This window comes from Scyliorhinus torazame, chromosome 4, assembly GCF_047496885.1.
Source record: "Scyliorhinus torazame isolate Kashiwa2021f chromosome 4, sScyTor2.1, whole genome shotgun sequence".
NCBI classification, from domain to species: domain Eukaryota; kingdom Metazoa; phylum Chordata; class Chondrichthyes; order Carcharhiniformes; family Scyliorhinidae; genus Scyliorhinus; species Scyliorhinus torazame.
The window spans coordinates 211,507,239-211,528,616 of NC_092710.1; the positions used below are offsets into that span (position 1 = coordinate 211,507,239).

The window sequence follows — 21,378 nt, forward strand, 5'->3', positions numbered from 1 at the left end:
CCAAGGGCAAGAACATACCTACTATGTATTTCATCTTACGTAATTTTCAAGGTCTATTTAATATAAACATGGCTGTTTACTTCGAGCTGTTATTTCATACTATAAAGATATGCTTTCTTCAATCGAATCTCAGAGTGTTGTGGACTGGCTAAAAAGCCAGAACACTCTCTCTCCGCAAATATATCTGTGTAAATAAATTTCCTTAAATCGAACCTCGAAGAATTTGTCTAAGTTATAATTTCCACGACAGGGAGCTAACCGAACAAATTTAGCAAATTTGGCTATTGTTCAAAGTAATCAAATAAACTGTAAAGGAGCTCAGAATGATTCAGAGTGCAGTAGTATAATTAGAAAAAAATAATGCTGATTAACACCTTTTTAAAATCAACCCATCTTGGTTCATTAGTATGCACCAACACCTGTTTGTATACTACATCAGTGCTCTCTCTCACATGTTATTAAACCATACAGACTACAAAGGGACCAGTGAGTGTATGCTAAGTTAGTTGCACTTAACTGAGACAGCAGAAGCGATGCAACAATTGGGATAATGACAAACAAAATCATCCAGAAATTGCACTATTACTACCTACTGTTTCCTGCTGACAAAATATGTGTATATAATCATTGGTTAAGACAAGAATGGACTCAGCTGTGATGCACCCTATGATTGAACACAGGCACCCAACTAATTAGTCCTCCAATATCGCAAACTATATACATGGACACTGTGCAAGTTATTCATGAATTGATCATTTAAACTTTAAGATATTTATATAATTGTATTTTTAAATAACATTTTGTTACTGTACAGTCTATTAGAGTTATTCAAATTGATATGAGATTTGCACAAGGGTGGATCATGAACACATTCAATTAATCTCATACCTGTTTTAAATTGCCATCCATGTTGCAGAGGTAGACCCCACAATACATTCCCTGTATTGCTGGGTCCAAAATGATTCATATACTTAGCTGTGACATTTAGCAGCATTTTATACATCCCCATTCGATCAAGGTAATTCCAAGGATTAATAACGGTTTTGTTACGGATAACAAAACCATCCAATGAGTCTGGAACATTATCCCATAATGGTGGGTAACTAACACTTTCTCCCGCTTTCTCCTGTCGGTTTACATCAGAAAAACATGTCAGCAATGCAGCGAGGAGTACAATGGCAGATGCTTTACGAACTGGAAGAAACCTTGCCATTTTGAATGACTTCACATAAATGTTCCATCCTCTTTATATAAGCTCCAAGGTCTCCTCTGTATGATTGTATGAATAATCATGAATTATGAAATTATTTCACAAGTGTTTCTTTTCCCAGTGACATTAATAGGCTTCAACCTCACTCACATGTCAACTTAATTAACAACAAATCAATACAATTGGAAAATGCACACAACATCAGCTATGACATCCTAATTGGACATTACATACGGAGTGCTGAGATAAAAAAAGCCATGTGCTTTACTAATACATGAAAGAGCAGACCATGCTCTGATAACACTTTAATAAAGAATACAATGCACTACAAGATACATCAATTTATGTGAAAAGTTATTTGACATGGTTAGGAACCTTGACATATATGTCATATTATGGATCCTTCTCATTCAAATGTACGTAATAAAAGTAATGCACTTACCTGAGGGCCACTGTGACACTAACAATGGCTCAATATTTGGCAACTGGATTTGGATTTGATTTATTGTCACGTGTCCTGAGGTACAGTGAAAAGTATTGTTCTGCGTACAGTCCAGACAGATCATTGCATACATGAAAAACTAGGACATACATAAATATACAATGTAAATACATAGACACAGGCATCAGGTGAAGCATACGGAGTGGAGTACTACTCAGCAGAGAAGCTGTGTGAAAAGATCAGTTCAGTCCACAAGTGGGTCGTCTAGGAATCTGGGGCGTCATTCTCCGACCCCCGCCGGGTCAGAGAATGGCCGTTGGCCGCCGTGAATCCTGCCCCCGCCGAAGTCTCCGGCACCGGAGATTGGGCGGGGGCGGGTATCGCGCCACGCCGGTTGGCGGGACCCCCCGCTCAATTCTCCGGCCCGAATGGGCCGAAGTCCCGCCCAGAAATTGCCTGTCCCGCTGGCGTAAATCAAAGCTGGTATTTACCGGCGGGACCAGGCGGCGTGGGCGGGCTCCGGGGTCCTGGGGGGGCGTGGGGCGATCTGACCCCAGGGGGTGCCCCCACGGTGGCCTGGCCCGCGATCGGGGCCCACCGATCCGTGGGCGGGCCTGTGCCGTGAGGGCACTCTTTCCCTTCCGCCTCCGCCACAGCCTCCACCATGGCGGAGGCGGAAGAGACTCTCCCCACTGCGCATGCGCGGGAAACTGTCGGCGGCCGCTGACGCTCCTGCACATGCGCCGCATTTCCGCGCCAGCTGGCGGGGCACCAAACGCCATTTCCGCCAGCTGGCGGGGCAACAAATGCCATTTCCGCCAGCTGGCGGGGCGGAAAACCCTCCGGCGCCGGCCTAGCCCCTCAATGTTGGGGCTCGGCCCCCAAAGATGCGGAGCATTCCGCACCTTTGGGCCGGCGCGATGCCCATCTGATTGACGCCGTTTTTGGCGCCAGTCGGCGGACATCGCGCCGTTGGTGGAGAATTTCGCCCCTGGTAACAGTGGGGAAGAAGCTGTTTTTGAACCTATTCTCAGGCTTTTGTATCTTCTGCCCGATGGAACAGATTGGAAGGGAGAATAACACAGCAGCGAGGGGTCTTTCATTATGCTGCCCACTTTCCCAAGGCAGCGGGCAGTGTAGACAGGGTCAATGGATGGAAGGCGGGTTCGCGTGATGGCCTGTGCTGTGTTCACGACTCTCTGTAGCTTACTATGATCTTGGGCCAAGCAGTTGCCAGACCAGGCTCTGATGCAGCTAAATAAGATGGTTTCTATGGTGCAAAAATTGGTCAGAGTCAATGTGGACATGCAGAATTTCATTCATTTCCTGAGGAAGTATAAGCACTTTCTGCTTTCTTGTCAACGTGGGTGGACCAGCACAGATTGTTTGTGATATGCACACATAGGTTTTTGAAGCAGTCAACTATCTCCACCTCGGCACTATTGCTGCAGACAGGGGTTTGAATTATACTTCACTTCCTGAAGTCAATGACCAGCTCCTTAGTTTTGCTGACATTGAGGGAGAGATTGTTGCCGTTCCACCATGCCATTAGGTTCTACTTGTGGGAAGGGCACAGAATCAGGGTCCATCAGGACATTAGGGCAGACCTGGGAAAAAGAGGGCCAAGTTTAACAGAGCAAAATCAGCGCTCTACCAAAACGGGGTGAGATTTGGCATGTTGTGCCCAGCCGGACTCTGGGTAACATACCAGGGGAAGGAACACTACTTCGGACCCCCGTGGAGGCCGACGAGTTCATAAAAATGAACAATCTGGGAAAAAAATGAATGAAAGTGGAGGACGAACTAAGAACAAGGACTGTAATGTTGCCTATGTGTTTGCGCGGGACTATGCTGCTTTGTTTTCGGTTTGAAGCTGGGAAACAGAGAGAAGGGAGCAAGAATAAGGGAAGCAGGTAAGGGAGTGAGGTAGGGGATGAAGACAGGCAGGCAGAACGGGGATAGGGCTAGATCAGCCCAGGGAAGGGAGCCACCGTACTAGCGAGGAGGGCTCGCACGGGAGGACAGTCAGTAAGGGAGGCCGTGGCGCGCCTCTCAGGGGAGAGGGGGGGCAGGGAGGGGGCGGGAAAGGGGACGGGAAGACGCTTAGAACAGAAAGGGGACAGAAAGAGGAAAGGGTTGGCAGTGAGAAGGACATAGGGCTCGGCGAGCATGGAACATGGCAAGGAACCAAGATGGCGCCGGAAGCAGCCACTCGGGAGGGTCTCTGGCAAAGAGAGATGCTGGAGTGCAGGGGCACACCCACATGGTGTACACACAGTTTGCGACCATGTTGAGTGCGCCCTGGACAAAGGGAGACTCTGAAGTGCAGGAGCCGAACCTCATTTTGGACGGCCTCCGAACAATGGGAAACCCCAGAGTGCAGGTGTGTGTCCACCAGGTAGGTATGGTTGATCCCTTAGGACCATTGGGTCAGGAACCCCCCACCAGGAAAGTCACCTGGAACATAAGGGCACTTAACGACCCAGCGAAAAGAACCAGGTCATTGCCCACCCGAGGAGCTTGAAGGCAGACTTGGTCTACCTCCAGGAGCACACCTGAGGGAGAAGGGCAGACTGCTGGTGTAGCGCACAATGACTTACGAGAGACGAGAAGTGATGAAGTCGATCCAGGCTTTATGAAGCGATGCTTGTCCCCAGCAGCTCAGCAACAGAATGAAGCTGCAGGGAGAAGCTCGGGTTCTTATACTCCGCCTTCAGGGCGGAGCCAGGAGTCGGCAGCCAACCAGAACCCGGGATCTGTCAGCCAATAGCATCTCGGCTTCACAGTCCCACATGACCCCTAATACATACCACCACATTCACCCCTTGTTAAAAAGGAACCCGGCGGAGTGGTGGTTCGCATGGTGGTAGGGGTTTACAAGGCTGGCCCTGGAAGGAAAATTTCGGACAGTGTTACTACAGTTTTAGCCCTACACTGGGCTATGTACAAGTTTGTGAGAACTATTTACAATATTAGCAAAAACATTTTTTTGTTATAACAACATACTTGGTGTCACACGGATTCCACGAGTCGAGCGGGCGGTCTGGTCTTCCTCGTCGATCGCCTCAGCCCCGGTGGTGGTGCAGGTGCTTGCTCAGGCGTTGTCGTCTCCTGCAGCGTTTCGGTGTTTGTTCCTGTTTTACTCCTGGGCGGGCACGGGAGGAGGACCGATCCCCCCGGGAAGGGGGCGGTCGCGGGGTGCGCCGGTGGCAGGGAGGGGATGATCGGTGTCGGGGGGGGGGGGGTGTGTGTGTTGCCGGCGGGCGCCAGGTCCCACAGGGAGACCGTGTCCTGTCGCCCGTCGGGGTACGCCACGTAGGCGTACTGCGGGTTCGCGTGGAGAAGGTGAACCCTCTCGACCAACGGGTCCGATTTGTGCGCCCGCACATGTTTCCGGAGCAAGATGGGTCCTGGGGCCGCCAGCCAGGTCGGCAGCGACGTTCCGGAGGAGGACTTCCTGGGGAAGATAAGGAGGCGCTCATGCGGCGTTTGGTTAGTGGCGGTACACAGCAGCGACCGGATGGAGTGGAGAGCATCCGGGAGGACCTCCTGCCACCGGGAAACTGGGAGATCCCTGGACCGTAGGGCCTGTAGGACGGTCTTCCAGACCGTGTTGTTCTCCCTCTCTACTTGCCCGTTCCCCCGGGGGTTGTAGCTGGTCGTCCTGCTCGAGGCTATGCCCTTGCTGAGCAGGAACTGGCGCAGCTCGTCACTCATGAAGGAGGACCCCCTGTCGCTATGGATATACGCGGGGCAACCGAACAGTGTGAATATGGTGCCAAGGGCTTTAATGACTGTGGCCGCTGTCATGTCGGGGCAGGGGATGGCGAAGGGGAAACGAGAGTACTCGTCCACCACGTTCAGGAAGTATGTGTTGTGGTCGATGGAGGGGAGGGGATCTTTGAAATCCAAACTGAGGCGTTCAAAGGGGCGGGAAGCCTTGATCAGGTGCGCTCTATCCGGCCTGAAAAAGTGCGGTTTGCACTCTGCGCAGATGTGGCAGTTCCTGGTGACTGTACGGACCTCCTCCACAGAGTAGGGGAGGTTGTGGGACTTTACGAAATGGTAGAATCGAGTGACCCCCGGGTGGCAGAGGTCCTCGTGGAGGGCTTGGAGGCGGTCTATTTGTGCGTTGGCACATGTGCCGCGGGATAGGGCATCGGACGGCTCGTTCAGCTTTCCGGGATGATACAAGATCTCATAGTTGAAGGTGGAGAGCTCGATCCTCCACCTTAAGATCTTGTCATTTTTAATTTTGCCCCGCTGTGCATTATCGAACATGAAGGCTACCGACGGTTGGTCGGTGAGGAGAGTGAATCTCCTGCCGGCCAGGTAATGCCTCCAATGTCGCACAGCTTCCACTATGGCTTGGGCTTCCTTTTCCACTGAGGAGTGGTGGATTTCTGAGGCGTGGAGGGTCCGGGAGAAAAAGGCCACGGGTCTGCCCGCTTGGTTAAGGGTGGCCGCCAGAGCTACGTCGGATGCGTCGCTCTCGACCTGGAAGGGGAGGGACTCGTCGATGGCACGCATCGTGGCCTTTGCGATATCCGCTTTGATGCGCCTGAAGGCCTGGCGAGCCTCTGTCGACAGGGGGAAGGTAATGGACTGTATTAGCAGGCGGGCCTTGTCTGCATACTGGGGGACCCACTGGGCGTAATATGAAAAGAAACCCAGGCAACGTTTCAGGGCTTTGGAGCAGTGGGGGAGGGGGAATTCGATAAGGGGGCGCATGCGTTCGGGGTCGGGGCCTATTATCCCATTGCGCACTACGTATCCCAGGATGGCCAACCGGTTTGTGCTAAAAACGCACTTTTCCTCGTTATATGTGAGGTTCAGGGCGTTAGCGGTCTGGAGGAACTTTTGGAGGTTGGCGACGTGGTCCTGCTGATCGTGGCCGCAGATGGTTACGTTGTCGAGATACGGGAATGCGGCCTGCAACCCGTGCTGGTCAACCATTCGGTCCATCTCCCGTTGGAAGACCGAGACCCCGTTTGTGACACCAAATGGGACCCTTAGGAAGTGGTATAGACGCCCGTCTGCCTCGAAGGCGGTGTACTTGCGGTACCTGGGCGGATGGGGAGCTGGTGGTAGGCGGACTTGAGGTCCACGGTGGAGAAGACCTTATACTGGGCAATCCGATTGACCATGTTGGATATGCGGGGGAGAGGGTACGCATCTAGTTGCGTGTACCTGTTGATGGTCTGACTATAGTCTACGACCATCCTTTGCTTCTCCCCGGTCTTTACTACTACCACCTGGGCTCTCCAGGGACTATTGCTGGCCTGGATTATGCCTTCCTTCAGCAACCGCTGGACTTCAGACCGAATAAATATCCGGTCCTGGACGCTGTACCGTCTGCTCCTAGTGGCGACGGGTTTGCAATCCGGGGTGAGGTTTGCAAACAAGGACGGCGGTTCAACCTTGAGAGTTGCGAGGCCGCAGATAGTGAGTGGGGGTATTGGGCCGCCGAATTGGAATGTTAGGCTCTGCAGGTTACACTGGAAATCTAATCCCAGTAATGTGGGCGCGCAGAGTTGGGGAAGGACGTAGAGCCTGTAGTTCTTAAACTCCCTCCGTTGCACCGTTAGGTTCGCGATGCAGAACTCTTTGATCTCTACGGAGTGGGATCCTGCAGCTAGGGAAATCTTTTGCGTGCTTGGATGGATGGTCAGAAAACAACGTCTTACCGTGTCTGGATGAATAAAACTTTCAGTGCTCCCGGAGTCGATCAGGCATGGCGTCTCGTATCCGTTGACCAGCACCGTTGTTGTCGTCGTCTGGAGCGTCCGGGGCCGCGATTGATGCAGTGCCACCGAAGCCAGTCGTGGTAGTAGTGTCGCGGCGTCTTCTTCGGACCCCGTGGAGCCGTCGATACTGGGGTCCTTTGTTGTCAACCAAGATGGTGGCGTCCATGAATCGCACGCGGCCGGGGGTGGACAAAATGGCCGCCCCCATGGATCGCACGTGGTCGGGGGTGGACAAAATGGCGGCCCCCATGAATCGCACGTGGCTGGGCGTAACAAGATGGCGGCGCCCATCCTCCCCTCATGGTGCCCGGGACCCAAATAGGCGGCGCCCGCGGGTCGCACATGAGACGCTGAGGGGGTTGGGGAGCGTTTGGGATGTGCTGGGCTCGTTCTTCTCCGGGGATTGCGGCGACCCCCCGGGACCGGCACACTGCCGCGTAATGGCCCTTCTTGCCGCAGCTTTTACAAATAGCTGCGCGGGCCGGGCAGCGCTGCCGGGGGTGTTTCGCTTGTCCGCAGAAATAGCAGCGGGCCCCCCCGGGATGGTCTGGTGCTTTAACCACGCAAGCTTGCGAGGTGGGGGGGAGTTTGTCGTGACGGAGGTCCACAGAGCCCAAGGGGCTGCCGCGCGGTCGGGGCCGTAGGCGCGGGCGTTTTGCGAGGCCACATCTAGGGAAGCTGCAAGGGCCCGTGCCTCTGAGAGTCCTAGCGACTCTCTTTCTAAAAGTCTTTGGCGGATTTGGGGAGAGTTCATACCTGCCACAAATGCAACGCGAATTAGCAGGTCCGTGTGTTCGATCGCGTTCACCAGCGGACAGCTGCAGCCCCGTCCCAAAATTAGCAGCGCGGCGTAGAATTCCTCTAGCGATTCTCCGGGACTTTGCCGTCTCGTCGCGGGTTGGTGGCGCGCGTAGACCTGGTTAACGGGCCGAACGTAGATGCTCTTCAGCACTGCGAGCGCCGTTGGGAAATCCTCTGCGTCTTCTATGAGAGGGTAAATTTCCGGGCTTACCCTCGAATGCAGGACCTGCATTTTCTGGTCTTCTGTGATCCGGCCGGGGGCCGTTCGGAGGTAGCCTTCAAAACATGCTTGCCAGTGTTTGAATACTGCTGCCAAGTTCGCTGCGTGGGGGCTGATCCGCAGGCATTCCAGGGCGATCCGGAGCTCCATAGTCTTTTAAGCTCGCTTAATAAATTGTAGCGCACAATGACTTACGAGAGACGAGAAGTGATGAAGTCGATCCAGGCTTTATTAAGCGATGCTTGTTCCCAGCAGCTCAGCAACAGAATGAAGCTGCGGGGAGAAGCTCGGGTTCTTATACTCCGCCTTCAGGGCGGAGCCATGAGTCGGCAGCCAACCAGGACCCGGGATCTGTCAGCCAATAGCATCTTGGCTTCACAGCCCCACATGACCCCTAATACATACCACCACAGCTGGTAAGGAAAGGATGGGTGGGACAGACATACCATTCATGTTACGGGACGAGGGCAAGTGAGTAGCCATACTGATCAGCAAGGGGATGAAATTTACAAACCAAGATGGTTACGGACCCAAGGGGACGTTACGGCATGATCAGTGGCGTCGTGGAAGGGGCATGGGTGGTGCTGGTAAATGTGTACGCTCCCAATTGGGACGACACAGAATTCATGGAAAAGACCATGGCGTAAATCCCCGACATAGACACACACCGACTGATTATGGGGGGGCGGCTTTAACTGCCGACAGGACCCACTGATCGACCGATCAAACACCAGAACAGGGGAAACGACTGTCATGGTTAGGGAATTCGGAGCATTCATAGAGCAGATTGGGGCGGTTCCTAGACCCGGGAGAAAAGGAGCTCTCGTTCTTCTCGCAGGTGCACAGGGTGTACATCCGTATCGACTTCTTTGCAGTGGGGAAATTGGGTCTTCCAGGAATCATGGGAGTGGAATATTCCCCGATCATTATCTCCGACCACGCTCCACACTACATGTATGTGAGGTTGGAGACAGGCCGTGCCCAGCGCCCCACATGGAAGCTCAACAAGGCCTCTGCCATTAAACATCGCAGGCCATAGGCGATTACGTAAGTAACAACCAAAATGGGAGGTCTCACCCTCCACGTTCTGGGAGGCACTGAAGGCCATGATTAGAGGAGACATCATAGCATATAAGGCAAGCAGATATAGGGAAGAGAGGCCAGGCAGCAGCTGGTCGACTCCACCTTGGAAGTCAACAGAAAATACTCCGAGGCCCCAACCATAGAGCTACTGGCAGAGAGGAAAAAGCTGCAAATGAACTTTAACCTGCTATCCACCATGAAAGCAGTATACCAACTCCACCAGACACGGGGGACCTTTTATGAACACGGGGATAAGGTTGGCTGCCTATTGGCTCACCAGCTGAGAAAGCAGGCAGCCACAAGGGAAATAGCACAGGTAAAGCATAGCAGAGGCAGACTGGTAGCAAAACAAAATGAGGTCAACCGAGCATTCGAGACCTTCTACCGGGAACTGTATGCCTCCGGGCCTCCATCGGGGATGCAGAGGTGAAACAGTTCCTAGACAGACTGGAACTACCAGTTGTGGGGGAAGACAGATGTGGGGAGCTAGAAGCACCAATAGATCTGGGAGAAATCATGGAGAGCATCAGCTCCATGCAGGCGGGGGGAAAGGCACGGGGACCCGATGGGTTCCCGGCAGACTTCTATAAAAAATATGCACCAACCCTGGCCCCACACCTAAGGGACATGTTCGCCACCGCCCCCCCCCCCCCCCCCCCCCCCCGCCCCCCGCCACAGGAGAAACATGGCCGAAGCCGACGGGGGAAGAAAAGAAAGAGGGGAAGGGAAGAGGAGAGGAAGGGGGAACACACCCCCAGACCGACCAGGGAGGGCACAAGGTGAGGTGGGTGGGAGGGGAGTAGACGTGGCGGGTTAGGGTGGCAGGGAGGACTGCACGCCGAGTCGGATGGCGACAGACTGTATATAGGAAAATTCAAGGGAGGAAAAGGACAAATCTTTCTGTATTGTACAGCAAATGAAAACAAACGGCAATGTATATATTTTTTGAAAATACCAATAAAAAGATTTTTTTAAAATAGGAGCCCCCCGTAGGAGTCCTTTTTGTCGAGATTCTCCAGGGATGAGTGTAGGGCCAGGGTGATGGCGCCTGCTGTGGTCAGGTTCGGTATGCGACTTGCAGTGGATCAAGGCATTCTGGGAGTATGAAGTTGCGATGTCTCATGACCCAACCTCTCGAAGCACTTCATAATGATAGATGTCAAGGAACTAGTATGATGGTGGTCTTCTTGAAGAAGGGGGCAACCTCGGAATGGAGTAGGGAGAGGTTGAAGATGTCCAGGAACACAACCGCCCATTGGTCCACGCAGGATCTGAGTGCAAGACCAGGGGCTCTGTCAAGACCCGTTACCTTCCAATGGTTCACTTTCAAGAAGGCCGATCTGACTTTGTAAGCTGTGACGATGGGTATGGGAGTGTCCGAGGCTGCTGTTGACAACGGTTTGATGGTTTTCTGCTCGAAACGAGCATTGAGTGCATTGGGTTCATCAGGAAGGGGTGCACTGCTCCCGGAGATTCTACCCAACTTTGCTTTGTAACCCATTATGTTATTGAAGCCTTGCCATAATTCAGGAACAGGTATTGAATCCCATGCCTCCATATACCCATAATAGGAAGCAGATATGGTCAAATGCTCATCTTGGGGTGAACAGCAACAAGGGTTGGTTCGGTCTCAGGCAGTTGTCAGGCAGGGAGCTGGACTTAATGACTAAGGAATGGAGTCTATGGTAGGAAACTGCATTAAAAAGCTAAATATAATATAAACAAGAGGAAGGCTTCTTAATCCTAAAGCCTGATTAGTGCGCAAATGATTGTATGAAATGGTGCAGCAAGGAAACCTGTTTCCTTCAGTTGAATAGCTATTACTAAAAGCACGTTGCTGTGCTGACTGTATCTTTTACCTTCTGGAATATTTTGCTGTTGTTGGACAGTGTGAGTTAGTAGAACTATTTTGAGACTTCCTGGCAGATTTTTAAATGTGTATTCCATAGCTCATTTGTGACTATGAGTACGATTTAATGGAAAAACCATAGGGCGTGGAAAGCAGCAGGCTGCCTCCACCTTTGATGTAGCAGTGGACCACATCAGATCAAGAAGACAGAGGATCACTGAGTGGGAACTGCAGTGGCATGGGGTGGGGCACTATCTATAACTAGGGGGAATGTTGACTATTGAAAGATACAACTGATACATGCCTTCACAGCCAGCCAGCCCACACTCCCAACTCCTGCTGCCTTCTGCTCCCCTCCCCACCTTGTTCAGAGGATGGGTGTGAGCACACTATCAGCAGAAAGACAGGTGTCTTTGGCATAAACTGAGTAGCACCAAAGGGATTGGGTTGGGGGGATTGGGAGGAAGCAGGGATTGTGGTTCTCTGGCCTCCGCACTGGCATCATCAGTCAGGACCTCACCTGATACCCCTTTTCCCCCAAGAGCCAACCTGTCATGATGGGGCAGTTCTCGAAGTTGCCGGGGATCTCTGAGTGCACCAGGATGTAGCTGTCATGCATGCTTGCATGCACACACAAGCATGATCCAGACGTGGTTGTCGCACAGGAGTTGAACATACAGGGAGTGGAACTCCTTCCTGTTATTGAAGGGCCCTCCATAGCATCGTCCAGGTCTTCAATTTGTAATAATCACCGGTTTGCCCCGGGAAGGATGGACAGGATGGTTTCGGAGATGGCAGAGAGCAGGGATTGAGAAGATAGGGGATATGTTTATAGAGGGGAGTTTTTCTAGCTTGAGGGAGCTGGAGGAGAAATTTGGATTGGCGAGGGGAAACAAATTCAAGTACCTGCAGGTGTGGGACTTCCTATGTAGGCAGGCCTCAACCTTCCCGCTCCTACCACCAATGGGGATACAGGATACGGTAGTTTCCAGAGTGTGGGTGGGAGAAGGGAAGGTCTCTGATATCTATAAGGAACTCATGGGGTCAGAGGATACGCAGACTGAGGAGCTGAAGCACAAGTGGGAAGAGGAGTTAGGAGGAGAGATAGAGGATGGCCTCTGGGCGGATGCGTTGAGTAGAGTCAACGCGTCCACTACATGAAAATGAAAATGAAAATCGCTTATTGTCACAAGTAGGCTTCAAATGAAGTTACTGTGAAAAGCCCCTAGTCGCCACATTCCGACGCCTGTTTGGGGAGGCTGTTACATGCGCCAGGCTCAGCCTGATACAGTGAAAGGTCGTTCACCGGGCTCACATGACAGTGGCCCGGATGAGCAGGTTCTTTGGGTTAGAAGATAGATGTGCAAGGTGTGCGGGGGGGGGGGGGGGGGGGGGGGGGGGGCAGCGAACCATATCCACATGTTCTGGGCATGTCCGAAGCTTAGGGGATTTTGGCAGGGGTTTGCAGGTGTCATGTCCACGGTGTTAAAAACAAGGGTGGCACTGAGTCCAGGGGTGGCAATTTTTGGGTTGTCGGAAGATACGGGTATCCAGGAGGAGAAAGAAGCAGACGTTCTGGCCTTTGCTTCCCTGGTAGCCCGGAGACGGATATTATTAGCTTGGAGTGACTCAAAACTCCCGAAGTCAGAGACCTGGCTAGCTGACATGGCTAGCTTTCTCTGGAGAAAATCAAGTTAGCCTTGAGAGGGTCACTGTTAGGGTTCACCCGGAGGTGGCAACCATTCGTCAACTTCTTTGCGGAAAATTAATCGTCAGCAGAAGGGGGGGGGGGGGGTTAGCTTAGCTTAGAGTAGGGGGTCAATAAAGGTGGGACCTGTAAGGGAGGAAGCAGGCTTTTTGCACTATGTTTATAGACTCATGTACATTGTTCATTTTGTTGTTGTAAAACCAAAAATACCTCAATAAAATTTTTATTGAAAAAAATTGAAGGGCCCTCCTTGATGCCTCGGTATGCACATGGTGACATGCATGCGATCATTTATCCCCTGGACCTGGGCATCCCAGAGACGGCAGAGAATCCTGCAGCCTGGGCATCTTGGGAGTACCAAACAACGCCCACGTGATTTTTCGCTGGGAGCCTGTTAGGATGATAATCAACCTGTTTGATCACGTTAGCAATGTAACTTCCCTGGCCGTTAAGTCTTGGGCCAGGGTTTTCAGGTACCAGAAAATCCCACCCAAAATCGACAGACCTTTGGCTTCTCCGTCAAGCTTTCTGAAAATAACATGAAATGGCATGATAGCATATTAAGGCAGTTCTAAAATAATTCAAATGTGAAGTAAAGAATTATAAATTCAAAAACAGCTTCTTCCCCGCTGTTACCAGACTCCTGAATGACCCTCTTATGGTCTAAACTGATCTCTCCATGCATCTTCACTACTGAGTAGTACTGCACTCCGAATGCTTCACCCGATGTCTGTCTGTGTATTTACATTGTGTATTTATCGTATGTCCTATGCTTCTTATGTATGGAACGATCTGTCTGGACTGTACGCAGAACAATACTTTTCACTGTGCCTCAGTACACATGACAATAAATCCAAATCTAAATCCAAATTTGCATCTCAGGTGCAAAGCTCAATGGGCCATGAAAAAGTTTCCTTACAATGATTCAGAAATTGATCAAATAGCTTTTAATTTACAGAACAATTCTGTTGCAGACCTTGAAACCAACTCCAGAGTTGAATTTAGGTCACTTTCATGGGAAAAATAGCATATGTTGATTTCAGCTGACATTTTAATCTATATTTCCTGTAACTGAGCTGATCTAAATTGTAGAAAGGGGCAGATGAAGGTCATTCAGAATGATAACAAGAAAATTAAAATTAGGAAAACATTACAGTGAAGAAAGATTAATTTCACAACAGATACAAAGAAATATCATTGAAAATGTCGTGCTGGGTGTTCTGATGCACAAATGATCCAACACGGCTGTAGATGGTACAACTCTGTTTTTTGTCTAAACAACGGTAACAACTAACTGCTGGCTTGGGTACGTGCTTCACCAGCTAACCTGTGGACCCAGCCCTAGCACTATCTTAGTGAGGCACTCAGCACATGGTGTATGTCTGAGTGGCACGCTGTGAACTCTGTGCTCTGAGCTATCTTGTGGTAGAATGAGCGGGAACTGTGGTGTTCCCTGTTTTATAGTGCGTGTGCTCTCACTGGTGATTGGCTGCGATGTTATGTGTGTGCTGGTTGGTCCAACTGCCTGTCCATCAGTGTGTGTGTGATTGCACCGTGATATGCTGATGTGGATATCATGACAGAAAACACCTCTCCGCATCAAGAAAAGAGAGTACAATTGGTGAATTTGTCCTTGAGCTACCTTTCTTATTCATCATCCTCTCCCCTGTATGAATGAATGCTGATCGTTCCTCAGGACGTTTTAGAATTATTTGAGTATAAAAACAAATGACCCTGATGAGAATCCTTGAACAGGCGAAGATGTAGGGCTAGCCCTTGTCTAGACGACAAAGACACATCCAGACTCGAAAAGTTAACTCTGTTCTCTCTCCGCAGATGCTGTCAGACCTGCTGAGATTGCCCAGCATTTTCTGTTTTTGTTTCAGATTCCAGCATCCGCAGGAATTTGCCTTTATCCTTCTACCTACTGATTTGCAGAACTAAACCGGGGCTGGATTCTCCGGTTTTGGGACTATGTCCCCCACTCCGGCGAAAAAACTGTGGCTTTTCACGATAGAAAAACTGGCGTGAACGTGCCACATATTCATAGCCCCGCAGGGGGCTAGCAGTGAACCGTCAGGAAGCTCGCAATGTTTGCTGCCGATGCGGGCCCCCGCACCTCCGGGTCAAAGGCTGCGCATGCGCACGGTGGCGGCCTCCAGCGGCCGCGCGGTGCTCCATGGCGGACTCAGGCCGGGGAGCTGGACCCTCCAAATAGCGCCCCCGATCGGCCACGCGCCTGACCCGGACCACCCGCCCTAAATTAGTCTGGTGCCATATAAGGCCCCCCTGCCCTCCGATCGGCCCGCTCCCGACCACGGTGGCCGCGGACTGAGTCCGCAGCCGCCAAACTAGTATCCTGACCAGCAGGACCACATTAGATCCACGCCGTCGGGACTTCGGCTAGTTGGGAGCAGAGAATGGCGGGCCTCCAACAATGGCCACAAGTAGGTGATATGCGGCACGGCGTACTCGGGGCCTAGGGAATCAGGGAACCAGCGCCAGTCCCGATTTTGTGCGCCGAAATAGATTCTCCGCCCCTGCGCCGGCCGCAATTTTGGCATCAGGGTGCGGAGAATCCAGCCCCAGGCGTTCACTACAGGGGCTCAACTTCATCTCAACTGGAGCAAAGCCAGAAACCTGCTGTTGCAAGAAATAAGTTACTGTGAATTCATCGCCAGCAACTTCCATCCTCCATTTTGCTCAGTGAACAAATGGACTCCATCAGGCCTGTAATGTTTCTAGGTGACACGACGAAAGACAAGAGTAACAGTCATGTTTTGAATATTTTCTGAAAAACTCAATTAATTTTTCTTCTGAGGATGTGTCTTGTGTTGCATATGTGAGCGGGTGCTGCTGCTTTTACGCTTGGATGCTGAGAAATAAACATTTATTTTTTCTCGTTTTTCAACTTAAAAGAAAACCTGTCTTAATAATAATCTTTATTGCCACAAGTAGTCTTACATTAACACTGCAATGAAGTTACTGTGAAAAGCCCCTAGTCGCCACATTCCGGCGCCTGTTCGGGTACACAGGGGGAGAATTCAGAATGTCCAATTCATCTAAAAGCACATCTTTCAGGACTTGTGGGAGGAAATTGGAGCACCCGGAGGAAACCCACGCAGACATAGGGAGATCATGCAGACTCCGCACAGACAGTGACCAAAGTTGGGAATCGAACCTGGGACCCTGGCGCTGTGGAGCAACAGTGCTAACCACTGTTTTACCATGCCGCCCTGTCTTGGGTATATTCTTGAGAGTTACAGCACTCAAGGAGTCAAAGTACTTTTTTCTTTAAAGTATACCTTGTTGCAGTCAGTTGAGAGGTATAAAGGCGGAGGGACCATCCTGCCATTTGGTTAAAGTCCAACAGGTTTGTTTCGAATCACTAGCTTTCGGAGCACAGCTCCTTCACCTGGTGAGTGAAGAGGTGGGTTCCAGAAACATATATATAGACAAGGTCAATGATGGAAGATGATACTTTGAATGCGAGTCTTTGCAGGTAATTAAGTCTTTGCAGGCCTGGAGAGAGGGGTAATCCCAGGTTAAATAGGTGTGAATTGTCTCAAGCCAGGACATTTGGTAGGATTTTGCAAGCCCAGGCCAGATGGTGGGGGATGAATGTAATGTGACATGAATCCAAGGTCCTGGTTGAGGCCGTATTCATGTGTGCAGAACTTGGCTATCAGTTTCTGCTCGGCGATTCTGCGTTGTCGCTCGTCTTGAAGGTCGCCTTGGAGAACGCTTACCCGGAGATCAGAGGCTGAATGCCCTTGATTGCTGAAGTGTTCCCCGACTGGAAGGGAACATTCCTGTTTGGCAATTGTCGCGCGATGTCCATTCATCAGTTGTCGCAGCGTCTGCATGGTCTCGCCAATGTGTCACACTTCGGGACATCCTTTCCTGCAGCGTATGAGGTAGACAGCGTTGGCCGAGTCGCACGAGTATGTACCGTACACTTGGTGGGTGGGGTTCTCATGTGTACTGGTAGTATCCATGTCGATGATCTGGCACATCTTGCAGAGGTTGCCATGGCAGGGTTGTGTGGTGTCGTGGTCACTGTTCTGAAGGCTGGATAGTTTGCTGCAAACAATGGTCTGTTTGAGGTTGTGCGGTTGTTTGAAGGCAAGTAGTGGGGGTGTGGGGATGACCTTGGCAAGATGTTCATCTTCATCGATGATGTGTTGAAGGCTGTGAAGAAGATGTCTTGGTTTCTCCGCTCCAGGGAAGTACTGGATGCCGAAGGGTACTCTGTCAGTTGTGTGCCATGTCATTGCCTAGCATCCCACTCACAGCTTTATGCATGGACACTGCTTGAACACACTGAGGCTGCACCACAGATGCAGGGGCCAACCTTTGATCACCCAGGGGATGGGGCCCAGCCCCGGGCACATATCCATGGCCGGGTGCGCATGGGCAGAGCGTGGCAGGTGGGGGAGGTGGGGGAGCAGGGGCTGGGGTGTGTGGGGTGGAGGTGCATGTCTGGGGGGAATGAGGCATGGAATTGGTGGTCGGCCCCATTGCTGAACAAAGAAGCGTTATAATGGCTGTGGTGGAGGTATTTTAATGTTTCTCGTACACATGTACACCACTGCCCCACTCTCTCTTGATGGTGCTGTCGCACAATCCCACCCTCCCACCCTTGCACCCAAGCCCCCACAATTCCCCCTCCCCCCAACATCCCCTCCACTCTCTATCTTCCACCTAAGCCACCCCCCAACGGGCCCTCAGTGATCCTCAATGTGCTTGGACGTTCTTGCTCTACCGCAACCTCTAGGTGAATCTACATCAGGGGTGGAGGCAGCCAGCTGCTTGCCACGTCCTGTGGCCTTCAATGCCTCTGGCAGGCATCCTGTGGGGACTCTGGGGTCGAAGGGCTCCAGCGCACTTGATGGCGGCACATGCACTTGCTGCCCTATTCCGGGTGCTGGCTGCAAGGCCTCATCAAAAGGGAGGAACTTTAGGGAGCTGGTGGCCTCTGTCGGCAGTCCATAAGATTGATCCGGGTTCCCACCTCCCGGTCGGTGCCCATAGGGCCCTGGGGTTCACCTTGGGACGGAGGGTCATCTGGTTCGAACACCGGCTGTCCCTGCGACATCTGGCTCTGCCAGCCCCAGTGGCTCCACAATGTCTGCACTATGGTGTTGACACCCTCAGGGATGCTCCTCAGTGACTGGGCCATGCGCTGCAGCACCGCAGCAATGCCCACCTATGACTGGGTCAAGCTCCGCAGTGCTTCGGCTATTCCCATCTGAGAGCAGGACATGGCCCAAAGAGCCTCATCAAGGTCAACCTGGTGCTGGGTCACATCCCCCAGTGAGTCAGACATTCTGCCGAGACCCTCAGCCATGGCCATCACCGACTGCGCAATGCTTTGGATACCTTCATTAATGCTGCTGACGTTGTGCACCAGGCTCTCCACTGCGGTCACCACCCTAGCAGTGTTAGCCTCGGTGCCACATATTGCCAGCAATATCTCCTGTGCCCATAGACTGTGGGACTTCTCCAATCAGTTATCAACCTGTTTGAGTCTCCGCTGACATTTTCATCTGGATGTCCCAGCCGTTCCCAATGTCTCAATCAGCTCCAGGTAAACCTGTTCTAGAGGCTCAGCATCTGGCTGGGACCCGGCTGGGTCCTAGGATCCAGAAACCCTCTGACTGCTGTCGGCACCATGGCTGGGAGCTGAGTGGGGTTGGTTCTGCAAGTACTGTTTAAGTGCTGCTTGACCTTGTTAGCGGGGGGCTAGCGAGCGCAGTCCTGCCAAATCGGTTAGTGAGCCTTCATTTGCAGCATGAAGCCCGTGAGGCCTCGTTAAGTGGACCAATTAACGTGGAATTGCTTTGTCGGCCTTGCTGGGCCAAGCACCGGGAAGCACGCGGCAATTCCCGCTCATTACCACACTTAGAAATCTTTCCAGAGAATCACGCTCATTGAATTTCTTGTGCCATTGAATTCATGTCCTTGGGATTGCATTCTTAGCATTGACCATGATGGCTATCTACTCCCATTGCCCCTGAAAGATTGTCTGTAGGGCCTCCTGATATTGCAGATTTATGACATCTATCTTTGTAAGCAGCTAATTGGCCATGGCTTCTAGTGCAGCATCAGAAGTCCATTCTCTGCAATGATATACCATCATTCAGTGTTCTAGCACAGTCTCTCTTCCCCACCTGCATCTGCTCCAGGGAGAATCTACCTCTTTCTTAAGAGGATTGATTTTAAGTACTGCAGTTTAGCTTTACATAGTACCAGCATTTCAGGATTTTGTGATCCTTGCTCAGATGTGCAGCTACTCAGCAGAAATCACTTAATTAAGCAGACAGCCTAAAGTTATTGTGTGGCCTGCATTGGAAGCAATGAGTGCAAATCAATCACACACCTGGATCCATGTGCCCATTTTTAGGCTCTAGTATATTTGGTGGCCAAACTACCTCAAACCACTATGGACGGTGGTTCCAGCATAAGAGGATTTTAGTCCCTTCAGAGATCACTGGGTTAATTTTACCTTAACTTCACCGAGCAGGAAGGGGAGTGGTTCAGGTTGGACTCCCCTTTTGTTGCTCTCCCAATTTAATGCTCCAATATCTTCAAGGGTGCATAAATTTGAGTGAGGTATAGAATACACATCAGAGCTGAAACCACACAGTTCCCAGCAAACAAGATCGATTAAAATTATCCCACTACCTAAAAGATATCTAAAAATGTCTTGTATAGCTGCAGAAACCACCTGGTGTTGCAAGATAGGATAAAATATTTGTGAAAGACATAAGTTTGAAGAGATATAGCATAGATATAAATAAAGCACGTCATTTAAAAATAATTAATGATGCAGTGAGGGGCAGAGGATGTGATGCTAAAACTCAGCCTGTTTCAAGTTACTTCTTTGACTACAGCTGTTACATGCATAAACTGCACTGTTCAATAAGAAACTATGTGTTACCAGGGTGACTGGTTGATGTTCTAACATGCTGTACCATGCCATTGCAGGGAATTACACAAGCCATTCCACACGCAGCAAATTATTTTTTCCTGTACAACTGGAGGAGCTGCTGAGTGACGGTGAACTGTGTTTCCTTAGTGAGCAGGACACCAATCTGGAGCAGTCACCTTGCACCACTTCCAGACAGCTTTTGGTTAATGGCTGAAAACCACTACTGGCTTGTAGCACAGCCTTACTAGGCCATGACTCTGCAACAAAGGTTGCTCAGAGGAAATAAATATTACACATGTACACAATATGAACTTTCATTTGTAACAATGTATAAACAATGCCAAGCTAAATTAGGTGTTGTTGGACGCACTTTGGCTGCTCTACAGGGTCCATCAGTTCTGTTCTCTTTATCAGCTGTGATAAAGTGTTACAAATTAATAACTTGGATGTATAATGCTTAACCTGACAAGTATAGCAATAAGTTTAATACATAAACTGTCAGCTTGGTTAATTCACTATTTAAAATAGCATTGGCTGCTGCGCTTGGTTGGTCGGGGACTGGGAAGTGGGTGGGGAGGGGTGGTGGTTGGGGTTTGGAGGGGACTGACACCTGAATACTAATTTGACAATCTAAATCTGACTTACTTTCTGTCTGTTCTATTTCATTTGGACAGATGTTGCTATTATGCACTTTATGTAGTATTTTGATAATTTTATTTATTTTGCAATCATGTGTTTGCTGTCTGCGACCTACACCCACCCACCCCAATCCACCACTAAAATAATCACAATGTAAGACAGTTATCCTAAACTTGTGATCAAAGCTGTAAAGATCTCAGTTGGCACTCGTTGTTATTTAAGCTCTCAGTGAAAAGGTTTTGGGATTAAAAAAAAAAAGACTGGATATATCCGAAAACAATTATGGGGATATTCCGATCCTAAAGTGTAATGTTCAACCTGATATCAAACAAACTCATGACATGTGAAAACAAATCGGGCCAATTTAAATAAGGTTTATTTTATAATTGATTTGGCAAAACATTTCATTTCATTGGAACTTAAATATAATTTACTCCTTCTGCACTTACAATATGTGGCTGCAGGCCAGCAGCACGGTTCAATTCCCGAACCAGCCTCCCCGAACAGGTGCCGGAATGTGGCGACTAGGGGCTTTTCACAGTAACTTCATTTGAAGCCTACTTGTGACAATAAGTGATTTTCATTTCATTTCATTCATATGTCAAATGTATATATTAAACAATAATGTAGTTTAAATTGTAGTTTCAGAATGTGTGGATTATTAAATAAGATCATTAATAAGTAAAATAACATATTGAAGTAATTCATTATTATAATGAGCTCAACCAGCTATTAAAGTAGCAGA

The 21,378-nt window shown here is 50.3% G+C and overlaps 1 protein-coding gene across 1 annotated transcript in view; it reads right to left on the minus strand.

Moving 5' to 3' along the window:
* LOC140411472 (protein LEG1 homolog) overlaps window positions 1-1,213 on the minus strand; it is a 57,777-nt gene extending 56,564 nt beyond the window's left edge. Inside the window, exon 1 of the mRNA XM_072500569.1 lies at window positions 889-1,213. Coding sequence (XP_072356670.1) covers window positions 889-1,213 — 325 coding nt within the window. The remainder of the gene's footprint in view (window positions 1-888) is intronic.
* Window positions 1,214-21,378: the final 20,165 nt, after the last annotated feature.